Source organism: Patagioenas fasciata, chromosome 11 (assembly GCF_037038585.1).
Source record: "Patagioenas fasciata isolate bPatFas1 chromosome 11, bPatFas1.hap1, whole genome shotgun sequence".
NCBI lineage: Eukaryota > Metazoa > Chordata > Aves > Columbiformes > Columbidae > Patagioenas > Patagioenas fasciata.
Window position 1 is genome coordinate 12,744,484 of NC_092530.1, and position 26,613 is coordinate 12,771,096.

Genomic DNA, 26,613 nt, shown 5'->3' on the forward strand with positions numbered 1-26,613 from the left:
AGTAAATGTATTATTTTTCAAGATGGGATGGCACAAGTCCAAACATATCCACCAGAGGAAGGAAGCAATCTTATCAGCCTTTCTGGCCCGCTGATAAAACCATAGAAGGAAATCATTCAGTTTTAAATGAGGAAAAGGAAGTCTTAGATAAAAATTAGAAGTTGCATTGGGAGTTTTCATATCACATCAATGAAAAAGCCACATACAATTAACCAAGCATTCAGGTCTGCGTTAAGAGCTGTGTTTGTGATATCAAAGCAGAATTACCTACAGTTTTTGACAAGCTTCTTTACAGTGGATCGGTTGATGTTCTTCTGGCCTGTCTCCTTGGTCATATCCCTGTTATCTAAGCTCTTCTGTGTGGACAAAAAACTGCAGCAGCCATCCTGGAACACTTTTTTCTCTCCATTCATTTAATAGATTGTAGTCTTCAGTCACATGCAGTATTTCAGCATCCTGCTCTTATTTTTAAGTAAGAAATCTAATTCTTTCTATTCAAAGCAAATAATAAACACTGTTACTGGTTTTAATGTACCTAAGCTGTTATCTCTACTGGCAGTGTGTCGTGCCATATAAAATCTTAGTTCAAGGTAGCACCAGCTCATGAGTCTCTGCAGCGTACCTTGTTTGACAAAACAGACATATCCAGTGGCTCATGTGTTTTCTAGTGAAGTAACCAGTCACACCGTGATTGCCGTGGTAACGGAAAACCGTCATCATCCAAATTTAATTAGTCCGGTGTAGCACTATTGGGATTGTTAAGGTAGTTCAAAGTAGTTGGGGAAAAAGATCCTGGTTAATGCCAAGTACCCGTATCTTCCTGCTAAATTAATCACAGTTAAGGGTGTCCATTTGGGCTTATTTCACAATAGTGGTATAAGAATAAAATTGACCAAAAATGAAACAGAATGCTCCACAAAGGCAGGACTTTCAATATATGGGTTATATTTTTTTAATGAAATTCTTACGTTTGAACTTGGATAAGAAACTTGGAAGTTGGAGCAAGCCCTTGTGGATGCAGAATGTTCCTTTCTGACTGCTGACACAAACAAGCAAATTGAGTACACAGATAAAGCTGGATTATATAAATCAAGTGTCAGTCTATGCATGCTTAAAATACACAGAAAGCAATAATCAACAACACTGTACTCAACTGAGTGTATCTTGAGGGTAAAATTGGCTCTCTGTGAAATCAGAAGCATGTTCTTGCCCAACTCTCTCACTTGCAAACTTGGTCATCCGTCAGACATTGCTTTGTTATTCCAGCGGATCTGCTGTATTAAATTTTATTTTGATGTATTTGATCTCATCATTCTATTTTCAGTTTTATAATAGGTGACAACTGCAGTTACCATTATGGGCAGGAAGTTTGAAGCATAATTTCTTTTTAGGAATCGAAGTATTTTTCTCTGAAGAAATGAGCAGGTTGCCTGCATGTATGTAGTAGTAAGTATATGGGATAGAGAACTGTATGAGATTCCATCCCTCTTGGAATTAATACTGTGATGGGCACCTGAAAAATGCCCCAGACAGCAGCAAATGTGCTGCTTTCATACTTACAGCTTTTCTGTTCTAATCGGGCTAGAATAGGATTCTGGCTGTTCTACCTACTTTATTGTTTACTTATTTTAAAGCTTCTTGTTTTGTTATCATGGACCCGCTATGCGGTTGTCAAGCCTGATTTATCAGAGCCCTGTTCAGTGTGACCTTTAAAGTACAGCATGTTACTGGTGCAAAGTCAGTTTTCCAGCAACAGAGAAATGAATCGGTTGACATAGCCATGGCCTTTTACAGTTGCAGAATTTATGGGGTCACAGACTCTCTTTGTGCGGTTGGGCTGTAGGTCAGTAATCCATGAGCCAAGTCCAATCGCAAAATGTCTTTTTCTGTCCTGCTCCTGCCTGTTACAACATGAAGGGCGCTTTACATACAGCAGAGGTAGAAGTATATCCACCAAAACAAAAAGAAAACCATAAGCTCCTACAGAATCAGCAGAACAGTTGTTTTCCATCTGTCAAAATGTGATAGTCCTGGTTGCTGGTCGTTTTTCAGACAAAAGAGATAGAACCCAGCATCTTCAGTCATCCCATGCAGTCTCCAGCACAGTCAAAACAAGCTTTACCAGAATGACAAATGCCACAGACCTTGGTCCAGTCGAGTGATTTCTTCTGCCCTAACAAGCTACTATAAAGTATTAATAACTTTTTTTGCCTCCCACTTCCGGTTGTCTGTAATTTAGAGCAAGACTCTAAAATAGAAAGGGGACACATCTGGGCAGTCTCCAAACAAGCTCATATACAGAATAGATGTAGTTACAGAGATCTTTGAATTGTTTATAGGTGTAACATTTTGTCATACACACACAGATGTATACATATATCCTGATTATTCAGCTTAAATGCTGAACAAGCTATGTCTTTAAAAACAAATCATTCAAAATACTTTTTTAAAAACCACAACACAACACAAATTGCACACCGACTTTCCGATGACATGATTTACTCTCGACTGAAAACCAGGATGAACTATGTAACGTAGAATTCCTGGTCACACCAGTTCAGCTCACAGGAGCATCCAGTTGCATTCCAAATATGTTTCCATGTGTTCATAGTAGAGGGTGATAAACAAGTGGTAGAGGGCAAGACCTTTATGTTAGTGCAGTTGCCTGAAACACTTAGAAATCAGTGGATTGGAAGCTGTTAAAATACAGCTGCTCTCTGTGTTTTAAGTTCTGGGTCATTCCTTAAAAATCAGATTGCTTGTTTCACTTGTGGCTAATACCGGTGTATATCTGGAATAATTTAATTGACAGTTACCCAGGGAGAGGTTAGGAGAGACCCATTTATGCCTACTGAAACCCACAGAACATCTCTTTATCTCCTGGAAATGCTTAACATCCAAGATGCTTATCCAAAGCATAGCAGCCCCTTATTTGAGTTTGTTTAATTCCTCTGTGTGCAGCGTATTCCAGCTGTGATGTTTTTTCAGGCTCGATACAAAAAGGTAATTTGGACAGGTGTAGCACAGGTTTCAGTCTTCAATTAGGTCAAATTACAATTAAATCTGACAGTAAGAAATAGGTTAATTGCCTTAGACCAAATTTAACAAGACTTAGCCCTTGTATAAAAACACAGAAAAAAATATCATTTTTTGATCTAGGTGAAGGAGGAGGAAAACTTTGCTTTATTTTTAATATCACAATAAGAAAACTTTTAATTTTGATCGTTTTAAAGGGACATTCAAATATTCAAGTGTTAAATAGTCAATGTAAACCCTAGGTCAAATCTGACAAGGTATCGTCTTTTACAGCTAACAGAAGACTTCTTTCTGAGCTATTCTTAAGAGCAGCCCAGGTAACCTATGGAAGAGACAACAGTCTTTCTTTTCTCAGCTGTTTAGAAAGACTGCTTGGCTTGTTGGTTTTATTTGAGGGGAACCTATGCAGTCTTGATATGTTGCTAACTGAAATGAAAGGAATAGAAAAATGCAAGCATTTTAATGTATCTTCTTGTGGACCTGCACGTAAGAAGTTCTCTGATCGGTGTTGCCCAGTTATTGCTTCCCAACAGTCGTTACTGGAATAGCTCTGCCAAAACATTGATGGGACATATGTGACAAAGTATTTGCAGTTTCAGGAGCTAACGGGAGGGTCATGTTATGTGTGTGTTATACAGGAGAATGTGGCTTCTCTGAGAAAGAGAAAGCTTTGTTTCCCATCCAAGACTCAAACTAGGTACAAGAAAATGTTTGTAACAGCACATGAGATTAAGACCACATAAAAAAGGAAGAAGAGTGAGAAAATATTGATGGAGGGAAGCAAAGGGTAGTTTGGTTCCTCTGGCATGGAATTGCATGTCTGGACTTTATCTCACAAGCAGGTTTGACATTTATACCGTGTTTATCTCAGTGTGGCATCAGAGATCTGGATTTCTGCCTGTGTGACTATAGGCAAGTCACTTTGCGCCTTTGTGCCTCCATTTCCACCATAACCTCATATTTGTCTTCATTTAGAAATTAAGTTCTGTGGGGTTCAAAACTGTGTTCATTTGTGCAGCCCCTAAGGCATAAATCTCAGATGCAGCCTCTGCATATTGCTGAAATACGAACATTACTATGTCTGTTGTGACTCTAAAGAAGCCATTTGATCTTTTTGTCTTTATTTCCTCAACTTTAAACTAGGTCAGTAACTCGCAAATGGGTTCTGAGAATTAACTGATTCATGCTAATGAAGTATTTTTAGTTCCTCAGAAAGCTTTTAAGGACAGCAAAATATTGGTGAGGAAACGACAAATGCATTCCATTTGTTTTCCGTTAATTCACATGCTCTATATGGTTGCCTTAAAAAAATGCACTTTTGATGGATCACATGAAATAGTCCATCTCATGGCAGAGGTTTGTTAAGTGTTGTAGCTGGTGTTTTACAGCAAGGCAAGGGCAGCGGAAAGAGGACAGAACTGTGCACAAGTTTGCTTCAAGAATACCAGGAATTTTAACGATTTCCTGTGTCAGGTCTGAGCGTCCTCCTCTACCATTCGGGAGCGACGCTGTGTAAACAGCAGCAGCGTAACCTCGGGAGGCTACTGAGCTCCCTAAGACTGAAAAACAAACCAGCATGTAGCTTTTTTCAAAGCCTGCTAGAGAAGCATACCAGAAACCGGTTCACATTTCAATTAAGAACGTGGAACAGCGGTTCATATCAAAATCTGACTCATTTTAGCATTGCGAGGTATGGAGAGTGGGGCTAGCGGTCTAGTGGTAATACCACCACAGATTCACAAGGGACCGTTCCGTCTTTTGTTCTCCCAAGTAACCAAGAATTAGGGAACCTTGCTACATAGAGTGTCAGAAATTATATTGAGAGGCCAACATGAACGGGTCAGAAAAGCCATTTTTCCCAGGAATCCATTAAATAAAAAGTGAAAGAATAAATAAAAGGAGAACCTGCAAGCTTTTAACACAGACAGAGGATAAAAATCCTTTCTTCCGAAATGTTTTTCCTAGGGAATGGTGATAAGCTCTAATTGTGGATAGAAAGCTTCCTCAGAGATGGTGAATGGCTGGATCATTTAGTTGATAGTGGGAGTGTGTAAGAAACAAACCAGCTAGATAGTTTTTAATTTTTAAAATGTTAATTTTCATATTTTTACAAGATTTAAGGTCTGGCTATAATTTTTTTTTTTAGCTGAAATTACTTACCAATTCATATGGGGCTGTTATCGTCAGATATGTATATACTAGAACCAATAGCTTTTCAGTGATAGAATGCTCCAGAAAAGCTTTTAAAGTCAGAAGTATTCCATATTTGTTTCCAGTTTGCATGGCAACAGGAAACTATCGTGATATATTGATATTTGCTTGTGTCTGCATATATGTGCATATAGGGAATTTAGCAATACAACAGCCCTGGAGGGATGCTGAATGTGTTCGGACTGAAGAAGAGAGACAAGCTGCCTGATAACTGGAGAAAAAGCTCGTTTTATTGCGCACAGGCAGGCAGGAAAGGGAGTGCGGCATAAGCGAGACGTTTCATTTGTGGTTGAATCCACAGATGAGCTATTGTAGAAAGTATTCCTCAAAACATGCTTACATGAGGGATGGGGCACGTGGTACTCATTAGGTTCAGTACCAGCAGGGCAGTTTTATTGCGCAGAAACGTTAGGAGTTCGAAAGCTGCAGACGTGTTTCGGTGTCAGACGACTGGGAATTCACCGAGCTCTGCACCTTCTCAGAATGGGCTCAGCACCGTTTTGCTTTGGCTGGTGTTGTAGTTGGAGAGACTCAAAGCTAGAGACGATGTTTTCTTTTAATAGTCAAACATGCTGGAAAACAAAGGAGAGAGCATGCCTCGCATTCCTCTGGAGTCAGTGGTTTGTGTCTCTGAGCAGCTCCCATCGCTTCCAGCCCCTTTGGCCGGGCAGGAACAGCCCGTGTTGGGCTCCGGCTCTCGATCCCCCATCAGACAGGGCGCGATGCCCCTCGTGTCACCGCGCTGCTCCTGCCGTGCCCAGCCGCTGCCTGCCTTCTTGCCTATTAGCTGACGGGTTAACAATAAGAACAAAAAAGAGAATATTTTTTAAAAATCTTACTTTTTTTTTTTTTTTAACTTGATCTTTTTGCCGATTTGATTTACACTCCTTTTATCTAGATGATACCTAGAAGGTTAGTCAGTGGAACGTTTAGTAGTATCTACTCACATACATTAGATCTATAAAAACGTGAGACAGAAAAAATTTAAGTGTCCGTTTGAAAATGTCAGTGATTAAATACAAGCTTGGGAAACACAAGGCCCGGTGTGTGTACGGTATTGTTATTCTCAGAGCATCTTTTGAGCATTAGTGTATCAAGCATTCTGAAAAATGTTGAGTGCCGTTCTTTGCCATTATTCTTCTGCAACAAACAGCTTTACACAGCGAATCAAAATGCTTTTAGAATCAGTTTAACCAAATTAAGAAGGTTAAGAAAATATATTACTATATGTTGGATTTAACACAATACTTCAGCCTTTATTTGTCTGTTTTCTGCTTTTTACCTTTTCTGGGATTTTTTTGGACTATAAATCAATGGAAAGCTACATTTCCAGGTCTAGACTTCGTTTCAATGACTATCTTTCCAAAGCAGGGAGAATAGGAATGACAATAAATATACAATAATAAAAACCAGAGAAAACTGGTCAGTGATTCCTGATTGGATTCATAGTGATGAATGGAAGAATCCCTAACTAATTTAACTTTTTTATAAAATTCCTCTTTCAGATTTCCCTTTATCCTTAAACTATTGCTCAGCAGAGCATTCTGCAAGACAGTACCAAAGCAGCATTTGATATATAACCTTTTGCTTTCTAATTGTTTGGTTTTACATATGGATTTAATTTGTTCATCTAACAAAAGTCAGGGTAGCATGAACACAAATGATCTAGCAAATATGCGAGATTGAATTATAAAAAAAACACAACTACTGTGCTTGTTAATAGGAAGTGCCAGGGGCCCTCCCAACATGAATTGTTAATTACTTTCCTCTTCTACTACCATAAAGAACTCATTAAATGCCAAATTACTTCCCTAAACAATGAGTAGCACTGGTTCCTCTTTGGCCTATGTGCTTATTTATTAAGAATTACAACTTCCTTAATTCATACATAGGTTCAAAGGAAGAGGAAATCCAACAGTGAAGCTATTTTTGAGTCAGTTGTGGTCAAGGAAAACGTCAAAAATATTCTTTAATGATGAAAACATTAGGTGATGAGGTGACTTTTTGCGGACGGCTCCTCCTTCCCCTTGTCCTTTTCCACCTTTTCTGCGTGTCCAAGATCTCAGCAAGCGAGAGCGGGTCAGAGCCCATTGCTGTGTTTTAGTGATCTGCATCCATCAGAGTTTAGATTCGTTTGTCATTCTGGTCCTTAAATCTCAGGCCTGATGTAGTCAGATCATTTCATACTTGAGCACCTTTCTCCGATATCCTCAGGTGATCAGTTTTCAGAACCTCCCTTTAAAAATCTTTTTTGGCCTCAATTTCTTAGGGCTTGTGCTCCAGCCCACTAGAATGCTTGTTTTCTCTCTCACCGCCATCTGGAGGTGACTCTAATTTTTGGAAGGTCCCTCAAAGCTTTTCTCGATAGGACTAATTTAATTTAGTCTCCGATGAGTTGTTTTTCAACATCCGCAGCTACCTGCCCTTTTGGCTGTTCTCTTTATTTCTTCTACAGCAATAAAAGAGTTGGGGAGCACCCCGCGGGCGCTGGGTGTGCGGGGAAGCTGCACATGGTGCCCAGCAAGGCAGAACTCGGTCATCGCTCTTTATTTTCTCGAGGTGTTTCATTCTTATTGCTGGATTATAATGAGATAAGCATGGAAGACACCTCCATGGACTCTAGAACTGAAAGAAAAGCATCTCCTGTTTATGCCCCATTAAGTCTACACGATCCCACTGTTTTCCTGTTGAGGATCCTCTTTTGTCCGTGTGTTTTCACGTGCCTCTCTGGACACCTTTCTGTTGTTTCTGTGGCACTCTAGTAGATCTCAACCTCTTCATTTTTTATTTCTTTGCTCCTTTCTCCTGTTTGGGTGACTCAGTTTGCTCCAGGGAACATCTTTCAGACCTTGACCTTTCTTCCAAACCCTTCTTCCTATCCCGACTTTGCTCTCACTGCCCTTGCCTTTGTGCTTTTTGCCTTTGCTACGACTCTTCCCGAGATGCTTCTAGAAAGACCAAGGAACATTTCCCTGGGAGATACAGCGCAGCCGTGGAAGGGGCACTGAGCAATCCCGATGGGAGCGATGCCGACCTTTCGGCACAGGTTTTTATTCACTGCTGGCTGAATGCAGCTGCGTCAGGTTGGAGGAAACATCAGAGAAATGACCAGCAAAAGAATTTAAGGAGAATTGAGCTCATGAGCTGCCTCAATACTCTTTTAATAGTCTCATCTTGTCTTTTTTTATGAGCATGTGGAAAAACAACCCACGTTGCAGCACTCCCTCCCTGTCAGGAGAAGAAAACAACGGGACAAAAACTCTTGCTGGAACTTTCCTTCGGCAGCGTTTTCATCCCGTCCCTCCCGAGGGCAAAAGGCGTGAGCTGCGAGGTCTGGGGACAACCCGTCCTGTTGCATCAGTGCTGTCCCGGGGGGGACACAGGCGTCCCCAAGCTGGGGCCTTTGCTTTGTTCCCTGCAGCCCCGCCCGCCTCCCCAGCTGAAAATCAGATTTTTTAGCGGACTGCCTGAATCTCCTGCTCATGGCTTAATATTCATTGTGCCAGTTTGCCCCCAGACTTATCCGGCGATCAGCACGGTGGCCCCGAGCTGCAGCCCCATCTGGGGCGACTGAGTTTGTTTCCTTTGACAATATGGATTTAATGAACAGCGCTGGGAACCGGTTCCCTCAAATAGCTGCAAAATAAATGATGGGACGTTTTCCAGTGCAATGCTGCCACCTCGCAGAATAGCACTGTGAAACTCCAGCCGCACAGCGGAGTGCCTGCATTAAGCAAGGCTTAGGAGGATTGTGCAACTAAAGCTTTGCTTTAATCTCTGCTGGATTTAGCCAGATGCAGCAATCTCTGGAAGGGTTGCGTGGGTCTTAGGTCTTCTGCACGCGCATAGACGCGATTCGATATCCGGAAATGGTCTATTCAAAATTAAAAATAAAACCTTTAAAACTGCTTTGCTGGAGCTGCTTTCACTGTGCAGCGGGACAAGCGCCCAGGCTCTCGGTCAGGTACGTCGTCAGGCACCCATGGGATAGGTTTTAGACTAATACGGGGCACACCAGGCCTGCTTTAATTGAAATAATTATAGCAAAAAAAAAAAAAAAAAAGGCATTTCCGTTTTAAATATTTTGCTATTTTAATGACATATTTTCTTTAAATATTTACTATATCAATATATAAAATTAAATATTAATTTCCCATGCATTTATAGAACCCATTTCACCCAAATGACTGCAGAACTATTTCCTTACCAGGGAATCCCTTTTCTTTGCATAATTCCCAATTTAAAGTCTTTCTTTTAGTACACCTCTCAAAATAAGTTCATTAGGCATGAGGTAAAGAACTGAAACAGCTTTGTAGCAACTTGTAGGATTTACAGAGATTTTAAGCTCTTTGGGGCATATTTTTTTTAACTTCCTGAACTCGTGACCTATCAGACGCTCATGCAGATTAAAAATAATGCGATTTCTCTTGGTGATGAAATGAAACTGAACACAACCGCATCTCCAGCCCTACAAGAAATGATGCCACCAATGTTATAAACCGGGTTGGTTTACAACCGCCAATGCCTTTAGCTTTATATTAAGGGGAGAGCAGGGTCCTGAGGTCGTCACTGCACAATTACCAGGAACAGCGTGTTGTTCTGGGCTGAAATCAAAGCCCCGGTGACCTGTGCCGGCCTTTGTACCCTCCTGTGCCTCCTGGGCTGGGACAGAATATCTCCTCGCTCGCTGATGTGGATGATTTTCAATTAGATGCAATGAAGGAAATATCTATTTTTTAAAAATAAATGGACACAAGCATGTATCTGAGCATCTTTTTTGTCTTTAAATGAGATTTCCTTGCATACGGGGAAGGATAACATTAATATCTCCTTCCATCTCGCGATGATGGTCGCGGATCTTTCTTTTTGCTCGTTCCCTCACCCAAGGTTTTAAGGGCGACGGTCGTTTCCCACGGATCGTGTGCAGAAGTGTTTGGCTTCGAACAGCAACAGGGAGACAAAACAAACTCGTGTTCTTCAATTAATATCTCTGGTTAGGAAGAAAGCCGAAATCAAATGACATTTCCATATTAAATATGAGCAACGGGTGGAAATTCAGCTCCAGATTTAATTACTCTCTCCTCCGGAGCTAATTAGGAGTGTGGTCGGTCCAGAGGCCGCGGACGGCGCCGTCCCTCCCACTCGGTGCCATCTGCCTTTGCTTTTCACGCCTGGCTGGGCGCGATGGATGCGCAGGGTAATGGGGCTGTTTCCACCCCCGCCTCTCTTTGGAAAGGAAATTTAAAAAGAAAAAGAATGGTTCAAACTGCTGCACGCTGCCCTTTTCCTTTCCACTTTTTCAGCCTTTCAGCGTGCCGTTTTCCAGCAATTGGGAGGAAAATTGCCCTGAAAGAAAGAAAGAAACAAAAAAATTGGTCTTATTTTTTAAACAAAAACCTCTGTGCCACACAAGCAGCTGCAGAGAATTTCTCTTCCGAATGGGCGGTGTAATGGGCTTTGTCAGCCAATGCTATCTTGAATAAAAACCTCGACCCTCAGAATCATCCAGGGTTTGGATGGAACTCGGGAGGTTCCTGGTGCGAGCGAGCGCCCAAACGTGCTCGAGACGATGGGTTTGTCATGTAGAACTTGACTGGAGATGGTGAGTCCAGGGCTCGAACTGAGGCAGTAACCAAAACCACTGAGTTTTGCACCCACCAGCCTCACCGAGGGAGAGAACAGAGCCAGGGGGACCTGGGGGCACCCACTGAGGGGACACGGGCCCTGGGGACAGCTGGGTGCCACATATCAAATGGGGCTTTCAGCATCCACCAGGGAGTTGCTTTTGCTGTAAAAAGTGTGACCTACAACCACATTATATATTTTTAAAAATCTATTTTGATATATATATTTATATATTTAGATAAGCCTTTATTATATATAAATATACTACAACATACTACTGTACTACGCTATACTATACCATTATATTATAGCATATCATCATATCATATCATATCATATCATATCATATCATATCATATCATATCATATCATATATCATATCAATCATATCATATCAGTATGTTGTAGTATATAATACATATTGAAAATATATATAGCTATAAATAAAAAGCCACATTGTTGGGCGTGTTGCTGCTCTCCCGAGCACACCCCGGGATGCTGCTGAGGTCGGGTGTCCCGAGTCAGGTCCCATCCGGGCAGGGGACGGGTGCCGGTGACACAGAGCAAGGGCAGCGCCCGGCAGGTGACAGCGGGATGTGTGGGACGGGGCCGGGCAGGAGAACCGGGGCTGGGAGCCCGCAGGGCTGGGGGGTTTTGCTGTTCCCACTGTTCTGATGCTCCTGGTGGGATGAGCTGAGGCCAAGCAGGGAACACAGAACAAATTGAAAAGCCTTTTTTTTTTTCTTGCCCCAACGGAAGGACCTGCCTAAACAAATGGAAAATCATCAGCAAGTGCCAAAGGCAGATGCTCCCCTGCAGCCCCCGGAGACCCCGGGAACAGGCACGTCCCCCCCTGGCCCAGGGGCTCCCGACTTGAGCAGCGTGTGAGTTGAAACTGGAGGTGATAGTGCTGAATCATGTTTATAAGGTAATTTTAAGTTACAAACAGAGGTTTCTATGCATGTGCACGAATTGGCAGCAACTCCCGCGCATATTCCTCATCCATGTCCTGCTATGGCTCCAAGCCGAATCGCACTGCGGGATGTCCAAACATGCATTTGGATTGTTTGTAAGATGTGCGTAACCCACCCCATGGCTTATAAAATATATATGGTGAAATTATTATCTGCTCTCTAAAATATATTTGACTTTTAGAGAATGTGCCCATGAGATGCCTTTGTAGACCCATTTCAATTTATTGATGGGTGCGGCAGGACAGCGCGGCCATCCCACCGGTACCCGCTGCCCAGAGCCCACGGGTGCTGCTGCGTCCCGAGGGAATACAGCCCTGATGGTGGGGACCGGAGGATGGGGACACGCAGCCCCCAAGTTTCCATGGTGAGGAGGCTGCAGGGCAGGCGGGGAGGAGCAGCTATCACCCCGGTACCTGCTCCTGCCATCCACCACCCCACCAGCTGATTAACCTCAAACCCATGATCCAGTTCTCTTTGCCGTGCAGCTACAGGCGAATATTCAGACATGACCACCACCTAGAGGCTAAAGCACTAAGTGAAGCCATTTTAGGAAGGTTTATAGCCAAGATGGGCCAAAAAGGGCGTTGGAAATATTTCAAGAGCCTGAATTGAGCAGCAGTGGGAGCTGGGGACCTGGACCACGCTCCTTCGACTCACTGGTGGCCATCACCTCAACCTCAGCCCACACAACAGCAGCACCAGGCCAACGTGTCACGCTGTAGGGACACTTTAGGAGACAAGTTTTGCAAAGGGCAGAAGAACAAGGTGTCCCTTCCCTCCCGCGCATCCTCCTCTCCATGACGATTTTTGGGATCTGTGTGGGCAATGAGTTCTGCAGCTTTAATTCCACATCGCGTGAAAAATGTTCGTCTTGCATCTGCCACTGGGTAATTTCATTTGGTGCCTCTTTGTTCGCTTTGTTTTCCAACACAAGAGCCATCGACCCCTGTTCCCCCTCCCCGTGCCACAGCACGAGTCTGTACATCTCCCTCCTCCTTTTTTCACCCCAGTCTGTCAATTCTTTGCAAGAGAAAAAGGGCAATTTATCTAATCGTTGCTGATATAATGTGCTAAGACTCCCCTTTACCCTCCAACAGTTAATTACACTTGTTAATTATTTTAATTGCTCCCAATGTAATGGGCCAGGTATAGAGGAGGATCCCAGTGGGCTGCACGGGCACAAACACAGAGCAGGAAAGTCAGCGTTTGCTCCAAAGAGCTGCGTTGATATAATCAGTCTATAACCGTGAAGCTGGAGCAGGGAAAGCTTGGCTTAAATTTGCAAAATTCGATTTATGGCATGGACAGATTTATAGGAGGCAGCCAAGGGGAAAGCCGATCTGGAAGAATTCCCCTTGGACTGGCCTGTCGGGGCCACTTCCACGCAAAATGCAACTGCGACTTGGCTGTGGGGTTACAGCCGGCACCTCTGCGATGGTTAAATATGGTTATATGAAGGAAGAAATCAAATCAAGCAAACTTTGAGCCCAGGTGGAAAGCTGAGGCTCAGTCCTAGGCTGAGCGACAGCCTCCCGCTAAGGACACGACTTGTGCCTTGGGGAACGGCAGCCCCATATCGGTAAAACAAAAAAGATGATTTGTGGCCTGGCGGAGCAGCGTCTGCCAGTGCCCTCGTAGCCAGGACGAAACCCGAGAGTCGCCGCAATCTAAACCTTCTCTGCTGCTCCTTTTATCTTATGGGGGGGGAGAATAACAAACAGAAGAGAACCAGAAAGCTTTGTGGCTAAGATGTCTCACATCTGGTTTGAGCTCCAAGAAATGTACTTCCCCCCCAACACTCCTCCCTGAATTGTTAATGTTAAACAAACAAAACCCCAGCGATTTTTCTGGATTTCAGCTCTCGTGTGACTTCCAAGCAGCTTTGACTGTGAATTCCAAGCTGGTGCCTCCGTCCCTGAGGAAGGCGACACACCTCGCTTGGCTGGGGGGCAGGCAAAGCCAAAAATCCACATCCTAGGATGGCACGTGGGTACCAGCTGGGGACACCGACGCCCGGGGGGACAAGTGGTTTTGACCACTCTATTTTTAGATTTCAACACAGCACTTTTTGCCCGTGTTATTTATTCTTCCCTCCTCCCCCCGCCTTTTTTTTAAGAACATCTGGAAATGTTTTAAGATGTGTCCAATTGTATTAACATGCCTTTGCGAGCTCTGGTGTCAATTGGATTTCCACTGTTGGAGCTTTCTAATTTGTGAGTTTATTCCTTTTATATTATGCAAGCACCAACTTAATTTCGCTGCTCTCAGGTGTTACGTCAGCCTGAAGTTCACGCTGATGCATCTGGACATCACTTAAACATTTCCCTTTGACACCTTTGGAGCGATTTCCTCGCTGGTGCCATGGGAAGAAGGCAGTTTGGTTTCTCCAACACCTTCTCCTGCTGGCCTGTCGCTGTTGTCTTCCAGCAGTGTGGGCAGATGAAGCTAAATCGGGGCAGATGTAACCGTTAAATAAAAGAACTCGAGGCGGGGTGCGGGACCACCACACCGCTCCCCTCCTTGAGTCTAATCCTCATCACGCTGTTTCAAAAGCATGGGACGGTGGCTAAATGAGACACCGATAAGTTCTGTCACACACCTCAACGCTCACTGGTGACCACCCCTCCTCTCCTCGGGGCACAGGGACGGTCTCTGGCCAGAAGCCACAGTGACATTGTTCTCTCTGAATGCGAGCGGCTCCTCGAAAGCTGCACAGCGCCGGGGCCCGAGTGTGTTCCCGGCTCTCGGGAACCCATCCAGGGCATCGCTTTGCAGAGCAGGAGCCCCCACGCCAGCTGCGCGGGGAAGGAACATCACCACTGGGACAATTAGAAAGGAGAACCATCCGTTTCTGTTCAGAAGATTCAATTTTCTTCCTGCTTCATCAGATTAACACCAATGTAACTCCATTAACTACCAGGGAAGTTGCTCTTGATCTGAAAATCAGACCTGTCGGGTTTTCTGGCTTTTGCATGCAGCTGCTTCATTCCGAGGAGCAAAGGTGGATGCTGATGTGCCTACAAAAGCCTTCGTCATATGTGGTTTGGGGGCGGGGGTTAAGTTTTTTTTCCTTTCCCCCATTTTAAATGCATAATTTACTCTTTTTTTTAACACCTTGCTCTGATATTCTTTGTCTGCTTGCTGATGGCAGCCACGCTTTTCCTCTGCTGTTCCTCCCCCCGTGCTGCTCCAGCACATCACTGCTGGTGGCCACTAGAAGCCCGCGCCAAAAGTCCTGTCACGAGTCGTATTGATGCACCAAGAGAATGATAAAACAATCCTAGCGAAGAGCCTTGCTTTGTCCAATGACTCCCACTGAATAGAATCATTATGATGAGCCCTTTAGCAATAAACATTAATGTGATCCCTCCAGTGTTGCACTACAACAGGGTCATCGCTCACTGTTGTCTCACTGTATTAACCTTGGCTCTGTATCCATACACTCCCAGGTGAGGTTTGTCAAACCACCTCAAACAACGAGGAATATCCACAACACTATGACCAGCAATATCGCCTCCTTTCACCAGGTGTCACTGCAAAATCCAAGTCAACGGCTGAATGTAGATAACTGAGCTACAAGGGCATCTCCCCACTGCAGGCTGTCGCCGAACTCGCTTTAAATCTCTTCCTCCAGCTAAAAATATCATCATGCCACCTCAGAACCCTCAGTATCTTTAGACTCGTGAATCCGTTCACCACGTCACATCTTGGAAGGTCTGTAATTGTTACTATTTGCTATGATAATCAAGCTCCTGCAGCTCATTTTGTTTGCCTGGCAATCCTATTGATTTTTCGTAATTGGCACTAGAATAGGCAAGAATCTGCCGCTTGCACTCTCTGTGAAGGAAGGTTCTCCACATATTCCACCTGAAAGCAGATACACCCAGCTGACCGCTCTCCAAAAAGGTTTTCTCCCTTCCAAACCTCGGCTTTTTGGTCAACCGTAACCAAAGCAAAGCTTGTGAGCTGCCATGGAGCTTTGATTTAGCGCCTGGACATGAGGATTTGGCAGAAGACAGGCGATATATTCAGTTGTGCAACTCGCTCAGTGCCCCATTGCTCAGAAAAGTTGGGAATTGGAGCAAGGAGGTTTGCTTGCAAAGCTCTTAAGCAATTTTCTGTACTTATTTGAAACAGGAATCTGATCAGAACAATAGTTATAGAATTAAGAACAACTCTTGCCCTGGCACTAGACGAGGAAGAACTAAACAAAACCAAACACTCAATTGTATGCTTTTGTTTGACAACCTCAGTATTAAAATGGAGAAACATGGCTTGACATATAGAACGACCTCAATTAGTGTCTGATGGGCTGATTATACCTTGGCAAATGGATGAGCCCTTTGCTAAGAACAAAATATCAACCATATTCATAGCGGCTGCTGTTACTTAAATAACCGCGCTTGAAATGCTCCATGACGAGAGGATAAAGCCAAAGAGAAATGGTCCCAGGGTACTGAGGTTTGGAGGAGCTCACCTCAGTCAGACCCTAAAAATGACTGTCCTATGTCTGAAGCACACTGCTGGGCTCGCTAGTGATCTTTTCTTATGCAAAAGCAGCCAAAATTCAGTAATTTTTAGGTGTAAAAGTATCAGGATGACATTTGAACTACTGTTGGATCCTCTTCAAACTGGGACATTCAGAATTGCCCTGATTTTACTAAATTAGTTGACCTGTGCACCTGATAGGAAACAACCCCAGGAGGAAAAAAGCAAAGCAAAAGGCCCTTAAAAACTCTCTCCCTTCCACTGCTGAGGAAGATGTAGCGCAGTTAACCCTGGTGCTTTATAGAGCAGTTCTACAGAATAAAAAGTTGTGCAGGAGGAATAAAAATCCCTGGTGCTTTAGGCCGTGAAAATTAAATCCCCATTAAAACATCATCCGGTAGCCGGTGCCCTGGGGCACTGATCCCCAGACACACACTTAACACAAGACACTGCGCTGAGACGCCAAGTTAGGTTTTGGATACGAGATCAAATACGGAAGCTCTTGGGATTTCACATATCTGGGCTGTGAAACAATTTAATGCACAAGATAAGGTTTCTGCATTGCAGGCATTTTTCTTCTTATTAAATATATAATGTATTTGGTTATCAGTGTGAAGAGACTTTATATAAAAGGAGGCTTTATAAGGAAAAATTGAAATGCCCTTGAGAAAATTGTATAGAATAGCTGTAGCAATAAACCTGAGGCTAGGTAAAACCAGTATTAAACCCCCATTTGACTACTGTCTAGTCTAGCTGTCATTTCCCAGAAAAATGAAGCTCACATTAAAGGAAAGCATTTCTGCACACATAGGTGTTATCGTGCTAGGAGAAGCCAGGCGGGCCCAAGAAAACATTCTGTAACATGAGTTTAAAGAAGAAAACCGTAGCAGTTGTGCAAGTCTGCGCTTTAACCAGGGCTATGATCATCCCGGCATCCATGATTTCAGCCGTGAAGGGTTTAACGTAAACGTGGGAGTCTTGAAGCCTCTGCAATATTTCCAAGAGGGAATTACCCCCCTCTAAATCATAATCAAAAGGCACATAAATCAGACAATACCCTTCAGAATTTATAACAGCTATAATGCTCAAGGTGTATTGATGAACCAGCACGTTTCCTCTGAAATCATCTATTCCCACGCTGGCTGCTCAGAGGCTGCCCCAAAAGTTGGGGTTTTTTCCCCAGCAGAAGCCAGGGCTCGGGCTCTCACCGCACCGCAGCCCAGTGCTCCTCAGGAATGTGACAACTTCCAGCAGCACATTTGCAGCACAAGCAACAAACCACAATCAGCTTTTGAGGAGTCTTTTTTATTAAGATAAATCCAGCAAAATTCCTAACAGTGGGTACATACAACCAACCTGCCCTTTTAAAAGAAATGTTTGTATTTCATTTAAAAACATGATTACACTTTTATTTATTTATTTTTTTTCCAAAACTGACAAAATAAAATTACATTTGGGAAACAACAGATTTCCAGCTCTTAGGTTTTTCATGAAAATAGCTCACCTTCTTTATAAAAGCAACCCACAGAACCACTGGAATGTTTAACACAGTTATTTGTTTTGAGACCTCCCCACTTTAAGAAACCATACAACACATACAAGGGAAAAATTAAAATCTGAAGTCTGTAAGCATGACTTACACAAAAAGGGACACACTGACAGAAGTCAAAAGCTACCACCACTTATTCTTTCCATGTACCATACAAACTATTACAATCACAAAATTTAAAAACAATGATTTTTTTGTTGTTGTTTTGTTTGTTAGGGATTTAATTCCCAAGTAACCGAGATGAAGATGTTCCATAATTAAATTCATGCTAAAAAAACCTGCATTTATAAAATAGTTGATAAAAATATTCCTCTCTGTTAACAATACAGCATGGAGGTACGGATACCAAATGATGGAGATACAGGGCAGGGTGAACATTACTCGGACTTGGCTTCCTTATCATCAGATGCTTCAGCAGCTGGTGCCTAGAAGAATGTTTGGGAAGAATAGCAATATTATTGGTAATGCTAATCGGACTCCATTCTAGCGAGCAGCAAAGAGAGACTAGTTTGTTAGCACACACAGACAACATTTTGTGTTGACAGACAAGAATGTACAGCTACTAGCAAAAGTATCAACACAACACCACGTCAGCTGGCAATTCTAAAAATTAAAACGCAGGTATTATTTAATTATGGAGTTAATGTTGGAAAGTTAAGTGCCTCCAAAGAGGCAGAAGTTGAGAACATATTTTAGATTAATCATATGCTAGGGAAAGTTCAAGTCCTCATCTCTGTAAGTCACAGGGACTTGTAAGAATTACACATGGACGTGTGATACTTGTCTACTGTCCAAACTTTGGGGAAATCAGTACTCACCTGTTTTCTATATAAACGTCTGCTGTTATTTTTAAGTCAACATACCAAAATCACAAAGCTGCTACCACAGATCCTTTCAAGTACATTAGCCCCATATTAATTTTTAGCAAAGAAGCTCCCAAATTAGTTTTAAAAATGAAAGAACAGACAACCCACTAAGTGGATAATGAAACTCAACACATGAAGAGAGATCACTGTAAATCAAAAGCACCACAGGCTAGTCTGAGCCTACAGGGGCAAAGGGAGCCTGTAGAAAATGTCATGCTTCTAACTATCAACAAGAAATCTGCTCGAGAAGGTCACCAGGAGGCGAATGAAGCCTGTAGCTACTCCTGGCAAACATCAGCTCTTGGGTAAGGAGCTGATACAGTAATAACCTCTAAGAAACAGGCTTGCAGATCAAAAGACAAGACTGACTTGATTTCGCAGATCTCTCGTTGAATTGTTTTGAGGCAAAGAATTGTTTTAAAGAATTGTGTAAAAACTTAAAACCAGATTTCTGGCCCATTCCCAGCCCGTGCTGAGCAATCCCTCAGCCCAGAGAGGACACGCGAAGCCAGCTCGGGGTTGGAGAGCAATCTTACTGAGTTATTGTTCCCCAAATATTCTGCATCGCACTTGTGCCAACCCCAGGAGGGACACCAGGACAGCCCAGACCACCTGTGGAAGGGCTCTGGCATGCAGCAGGAATGATTCCAAAGGAGAACGCTATTCTTTCGCGCTGTCCCTGGGAGCTGCCCTGCGCAGACACTGCAGCTGGTCTCTCTTTATGGGATGGCAGTAAAAAACACCCCCCTCTGACAAGGAGACCCAATCCTTATTTCCTGCAGATGTGTTATCAATATATCCATGTTTATTCTTGTGTTTACTGTAGCTAAAGTACCTCATTAGTTTTGGTATCTCCGTTTTCAGAGTGGTTTTCTTCTTTAGCATCCTCTTGTTTAGTTTCATCTTTGCCTTTGGCTCCTTTCTTCCCTTTTGTTGCTGCCTTTTTGTCCTCCTTTTTATCATTTGCTGCTTTTTCTTTCTGTTAAGAAAACAGGCCATGATAAGGTGAACACTAATTTCCACCTCATACATCTGCATACCCACATTCTCAACTCCAAAAGCACCTACACGATCTCTTTCTCCACCGAACTCCTTATTGACAAAGATGAGATGGAAGTTTCTAAGGAGAAGTGTTCTCCTTCTGTTCTGTCCTGAATGTGCTACTGGGAAGTGCATAATATAAAAGCAGCCATGGCCGGGGTTAAGAGAATTCCAGTTTTTAATAGGCATTCAATTAAATTAGTTAAAAAATATTGGAGTTGAACTGGCCTGTATTTCTGCTGTGCTGCTGAAAGGCATACCATAGAACAAAAAGAACATGTACAACCAGTGGAAATACCACAATACTTCAGATGTGCTATTAATGCCTATTTAGAAAACTGCAACCAAGCTGTAGTCAAAGGACTTTCTCCCTTCCCTGCCACAAATGTTCCTTCCTATAATAAACCATTTGCGTGATAGACAAGCTGGGGGCCCAGGAGCATCACTTCAGTAACGACGAGAGCTTTCCATTTATTACTCAAGCACAGTTGCTTATATGTGGATCAGGATAAATCAAAACAAAACTTGATGCTACAACTTCGTAGGAATAGTTTTCTATATGGCAAGGGCAGAGACCGACCCAGTACAGTAACAACCACGACTCTCCTCAGTTTCACTCCCAAGATCTGCCTCTTGCTGCACTAAGCACATGAGCTCAGTTCCTTGCTTGATTAACCTAATTCCAACACAGCAACCAGAAGTATCTGCAAAGTTACTACTCACAGGTAAGTGAAGATAAACAGGTAATTACTGAACATGTGTATATATTTCTACTCAGAAGATTAAGTTGTCTCAGTGACTAGAAGTTACAAAAAGTATAACCTCTTATTTTGACACCTTATTAGTCTACAAAATTAATTCACCTTAAAAATGAGCTGCTTGCTAAGGGTAAACTCAGACACAGAGTGTGAGGAGCAAAGTCACCTGTTTCTTCAACGATACTGATGATTAAAAATTCACCCAAATTAACACTAAATCCTATAATAATGCAGAAAACTTAAGACAGGAGGTGAGTAGCACTGGAATGGGTGAGGGTCTCTTTCGTCTCCCCAGACTGACCTTGCTGAGGGATTTCAGCCCACCTGGGAACTCTGCTACGCAGTGTTCAGAGTCCCCATCTCCTGCGCTGTGCCCACTCTGGACAAGCCTCTCACAAGGCCTCACTTATCACAGACCTGGAGTTCTCTGCAGGCCCACTCTTTGCTGATAAAGCCCCTGTTTTTGAGGAGAATTCACAGAAACTGGCTTCCACAGCCGGACTGAGTGAAGGGAGCGTGTCTGGCCACGTGCAGCTGTGAGGGAGGGTCCCCCGGTCTCTGCTCTGACCTGCAATGTCCCTGGCTTCTGGGGACAAGCTAACAACTATTCTGTAAACCCCCTTCCACAACCCAGTGAGTCCAGGGCAAAAAATAGCCAAGGAGATAAACACTCAAAGAACCTGACGGTTGCAAAGTTAAGCATTCGGGGAAACAAGAATTAAAGATGCCTGCACTATTCTTATTACATCACCTTTTACACAGATGTTGATCCAGTCTTTGGAGCTCTGGAGAGTCAGAAATGCAGCTCAGGTATCCTGGCTTCAAACCAGCACTCCAGAAGAGGACCAACATTTTCCCAGTCTGACTGGGGCAAGTTTTCATCTTCTGGAGTTCTGCTGTGCCATATGCACCTGCAGCACCTTTTAAACGTACAGCAAAGAGCTCCAGGTTCCCCAGCCCATCATCCCCTTCTATACCTAAAGCATCTCGCCCGCACTTTCCCCACATAATCATCCAAAACCACAACGGAAAGTGTATGATGGGAACAGGCTAAAAAGAACACTAAAGTTTTGTCATTTTCCACCTGCAAAATCCTAATACAATCTGATCATTTACAGATCTAAAAAGAACCAAAAGCACTGCAAACTGTGACTGCTGGGGAAGTTTGTGAGAGGAAGGGACTATAAAGAAATACCTCGTGGATTGCAGAATTGTCCCTTTTTAAATTCCAAACTGTTGCTCCAAAGCACAAAGCAGCTTGAAATAGTTCCTTCTTTAGCTACACTGTCAGATATGCCAATATTTTTGACATTTCCAAAAATATCCAGCTTAAGAACTTAACGGGCATGTAGAATTTTATCTCCAGTGATTAAAATCCAATAAACAGATAACTTACTGAAGAGATTGCTTTTGAATGAAAACACAGTAAGAAACTGTAATTAAAAGCATGATTTTCAATGCCTTCTCTAACTGAGTCTCTGATCTCTATTCAAAGCATCGTTTTCCCAACAATGCATTATATGAAACTTCAGAACAGCCTTGCAAGGCAGGCAGTAAAGCCTCACCACAACTGATTAAAAATCTGTTCAGTTCACCACATTCCTTCACTAGCAATTGGAAAAAAATATCTTTATATCTTTCACATTACTTCATCTCACATAATTCAATCATAAATCTTTAAAGAAAATTACGAAAAACCAAAGTGGTTTGTCATGGATGCTTCTCACTCCCCTATAAACAGCTTGAGAAAGAAAATTATAACTTCAGTTCAAGAGATCTCTAACACTTACCTTAGGTGCTGCCTTTTTGGGCTTTGGCTCCGGTTTAGGTGGAGCAGGTTTCTGTACAAAACATACATAAGAAACAGAATCAGATGAATGTTATGAATGTTTTAGCAGTATGTTAGTAACTTTTGAGAACTATTCAAACATAAACCAGTTCAGAGCTGTCTGCTTAATTCTGTAGTGTAAAGGAGTAAATGTCAGAGACGGATCAGAATGTTTTGTTATCCAAACATGGTACATGATACAGATGCTGACAGTAGTATTAAGTAGATCCTTACTGCGTCTGGGTGTCACTGTCTGCTGTGAAGGCAAGTGTGTGTCAAAAATGAACGGCACTAACATTTGGGCATAACTCTACATAGGAATACACATCTTAGCTTTCACTAAAATTAGGTACTTTATTTTTTAAATAGCAAGCATTACCCACTTGGCATTTCCAAGCTGGTTTAAAAAAGGGCTGGGTGCACTAAGCATCTGTAGAAGAGGATGCCGAGAGCCTGTTTAGGGCTGTGACTTCAGGCTGAACCCTACCGCGTGACACAGATTTACACCCTCTAGGTCTCAGTTTACCCAACAGTCGGGCCCGCAAAATCAATGGGCAAACTACAAGTCTAAGAAGAGAGCAGGTAATTTATAGAGCTACAAGCAGGTATTTGTATGGAGAAGACCTACAGAGAACAAATGCATCTTAAAATCAATATTCCTTGACTCTGGATACTCACGTGTCCAGACTGAATTTTAACTAAGGCCTAGGTTGTATCTCATGTAAGATGTCTACAAGGAAGCCTGTAATGTGCTGATACTCAAGGACTGGAAACACAGAATAGGAATTTTACCTTTAAATATTGCAATACCCTAACCATACCTGTCATAATACTGGTGGGGAAAAAAACCCAAAAACAACCCAAATGGTTTCTAAGTGTCCCCCAGAACTTAGCATCCCATGTGACGTAGTATTAAATGAGTAAATAAAGATACTTACAGCAGATAGTCTAGCTGACCTTCTCTTTGGCTGCGTAAAGAAAGACGTGTCACTAACGTTCAGAGAGCATACAAAGCAGTGCTTTCTCAGAACTAAAACCCAGAATTGCACAGCACATACATTACACCACGAAGCGCCGCGCAGATTCTAGGAATTATGAAATTACGGGCATTATGGTGATGACGTCCCAAAAGCGCAGCTTTGTTCAGTAGCTCCCGCTCTGTGCTGCGATGTTTTTACCCTACTGAGGTGGTGATAAAGTTTCTTTATTTCCAGGAACTGTGCCATTAAGGCTCTGTCAGGCTTAAGGGGACACATTCCCCTTGGACACTTGGCGTCCACCTCAGGTGAAAGACCCAGGGATGGGCCTGGGGACCTCAAAACCAAACCCCTGAGGGTATGCAAGGGGGTTATCATTTCTGTGGAGAACCACAGTAGGATGGGGGAATGATGGGGAAGAAGCAGCTCCTACCTCCTCCTTTGCCTCTCCTTCAGCTGGAGCCTGCAAGGAAAGTGAGACACCGAGGTGAGAAGCCGCCACTGAGGGGAATTCGCTCCTCTGAACCCTAATTCGCCGTGCTCAGAACCCTAAAAAGCGTGAGGGGAGATCCATGGCGGGTCATCCTCCCTCGCCTCACTTCACAGACTACAACTCCCACAATGCCCCGCGGCCGCAGAGCCGACGCCATCACGCTGAGGCGTCCCCGCCGTTTAAAAAGTTCCCGCCAAATTACCTGACACAACAAGGTCGTCGCCGGCCCCGCGCAAGGACAATGACGGCGACATGGAATGGGTCGCGGAACCGCTCGCCGCCCGTGGGGGCTTCGACCCGGTCCCGCCGGTCCCCCCGCCCCGCCGAACGGCGGGGCGGGGGGACCGGCGGGACCGGGTCGAAGCCCCCGCGGGCGGGCGGGGGTCGCGGCGGGTGGGGGACTCGGAAAAACGGGGACACACACACACAAAATTACTAATTATGGTGGTGAATCCCCTCCCCGTCGTGTTGCCTTTTCTTTTTATTATTTTTTTAATTTTTTTTTTTTTTTGCCTTCAAGGACAGTTTCAAATTCTGCGCCGCCTAATGGCTCCAAATTACCATTGCACAACCATCTGGTATGACAAGAAGTGGGAGAGGAGGGAGGAAAAAAAAAAAAAGAGAACAAAGGCAAACGCAGGAGAAAGAAGCAAATTTAGCCACAAATCCTCCCGAGGGGTGCCACGATCCGCCTTAAAATGTTGCGGGGGGCGGGAAAGGGGGTTTGGGGGCGTTTGGAGAGCGGGTTTTTGGGCGGCGGGAGAGCGGCGGCCCCGCCGTGCTGAGCCTGTGTTCTCCACAGGGGCAGCAGCAGCACTATGGCTGTTTGTAATCCAGCATGGAGACACCGCTCAGCCTTCTCCTCTGCAAACAAAACAGCCCGAAGTGAACTCGCAGCTTCGCTCCCCCCCGCAACAACCCAACCCTGCTACCCGCACCAACAACACGCCCTAAACCCTCTCCCCTCCAGTCCCAGCTCTACTTTAAAAGACAGGCACGAAAAATTTAAAAAAATGAAAAAAAAAAAAAAACACCAAACCCCACTCCACATACAGGCGCGCGCGCAAAAATTTTAACAGATAATTTCGCAAAGGCCGCTTTAATCTCTCCCCTCCGTTCCCTGTCTCTCCCCCTCTTTTTTTTTAATTTTTGTACTTACCTTTCTTTTGGGCATAGTTGCACCTTAATAGTTGATTGCAAAATATACAGATAGAGATATATATCAAAAATAAATGCAACCACCTAAAAACTGTTTCAACCGTTCTGCAAAATTGGAAAAAAAAAAAAAAAGAAGAAGAAGATGTATAAGGGACCAAGAGTTAATTGCAGCAGAAACTGAACAAAAAAAAATCCCCCCCTCTTTATTGCAAACAGTAAAATACACCAACACGCAACCAAACTGCATGAATGGGGAGCGCGAGATGGGCCCAGCCGTCGAGTGACGGGCGCGACGGCCAATGGGAGCGCGGGTAGCGGCGGCGGGAGGCGGGGCGTGGGGCGGAGGGGGCGGGGCGGCGGCCGTAGCGCGAGAGCCGCTGGCGGGCGGAGGGACGGCGGCTTTACGCTGTCTGCGCAGCGCGGCCGCCGAACGCGCGCTGGATGCGGCGTCGCGGGGAGGGCCCGGCCGGCTGCCCCCGCTCTGCCCGCGGCAACCGCGCACGCCACGCGTGGAGCGGGGGCGGCCGCTTCCCCCTGGCGCTTCTCCGAGCGGCCTCCGCGCCACGGCGCGTCCTGCCCCGCTCGGCCGCAGATCCCCATCCCTCCCCCTCCCGCCTCGTTCCCCCCAGAGGCCGGGAAAGAAACTTCCCCGAAAGTTACCACAGGCCGCAGGACGACAACATGGCCGCTTCGGCGGCGGCTCCGGCCGGCCCGCCCGCTGCGGGGCTGCGGCCTGGCTGCCGGGGACGGGCGGCGGCAGAGGCCCGGGGGGAGCTGGGCCCACCGCCTCCCGCCTCTGCGGTACCTGTTGGAACGGGCCCGCGGTCCCTCAGGCGGCTGCGGGGGCTGCGGCCTTTGTCCAGCCCGGCCCCGCGGGGTGAGCGCGGGGCGGAACTGCCCCCGGGGCTGGGCAGCGCAGCCTTCGGGAGCAGTTTTGTCCGCAGAGTTGCGTTTTGGTGCGTTCCATCGCAGCTCTGGGGCGTGAGATCTTTCGGAGATGGGCCTGGGAGTTTTGGTTAGGCCCTGAGGTGGAGGCTCAGATTTGTGTGCGGATTAGGGAGAACGTGCTCGTTTCCAGCATAGCTAACTGCAATCTCTTGTCAGGGTCTCCACCACCTATTCTGTGTATTTCTTTGGGGAAAAGCACAAACTCTGTAATAAAACCACCTTTAGGACCGAAGGATTTTGCAAGCAAGACCTAATGCAGGAGCTACTGCTCTGGGGTGTGACTGTTCTCCCAAAAGCCACTCTAATCTCTTTCTAAAAACCTACAGTAAAGGAGATTGTGCAGTCCTCCTAGATACACTGTCTCAGCACTCAGCTGCCCTTAAACCCACCAAGTTTTCTGAACTGTGCTTTGGTTGTGGATCTAAGTTTCTTTGCCAAGTGTTTGGCAGATACAGAGAACAATTAACCAGCATAAATTTACGTTAACATTTTAGATACTTTTTCACCTCACAATATCATATTGTCAAACTTAACTTTTGTAGACTGAACAAATTCTCACAGGTTTCATGACCTCGTAGGCCTTTTGAAACCTTCTGTCATTCTTAGGCTGCTCCAGGCTCTTTCCAACTTTGCGTACTTCCTCACATCTATATCCAATAAT

General features: G+C 44.4%; 1 protein-coding gene and 1 long non-coding RNA gene across 3 annotated transcripts in view; one reads left to right on the plus strand and one right to left on the minus strand.

Moving 5' to 3' along the window:
* The window catches only part of LOC136106462 (uncharacterized), a 47,612-nt gene extending 32,098 nt beyond the window's left edge, over nucleotides 1-15,514 (plus strand). The window contains exons 4-5 of one of the 2 annotated variants that reach the window (XR_011740853.1): nucleotides 11,632-11,800; nucleotides 15,296-15,514. This is a non-coding gene — a long non-coding RNA (uncharacterized lncRNA). Of the gene's footprint in view, nucleotides 1-11,631 lie in introns of both variants that reach the window. The other variant, XR_011740850.1, reaches the window with a different exon arrangement.
* Nucleotides 15,515-17,623: 2,109 nt separating this feature from the next.
* On the minus strand, nucleotides 17,624-25,228 carry HMGN5 (high mobility group nucleosome binding domain 5). The gene is made up of 6 exons (XM_065846791.2): nucleotides 25,006-25,228; nucleotides 23,787-23,816; nucleotides 23,315-23,344; nucleotides 22,339-22,389; nucleotides 19,585-19,728; nucleotides 17,624-18,308 (listed from the first exon to the last, which is right to left on the minus strand). Exons 1-6 carry the CDS (start codon nucleotides 25,018-25,020, stop codon nucleotides 18,261-18,263), a joined length of 318 nt encoding a protein of 105 aa, XP_065702863.1. The 5' UTR covers nucleotides 25,021-25,228; the 3' UTR covers nucleotides 17,624-18,260.
* Nucleotides 25,229-26,613: the final 1,385 nt, after the last annotated feature.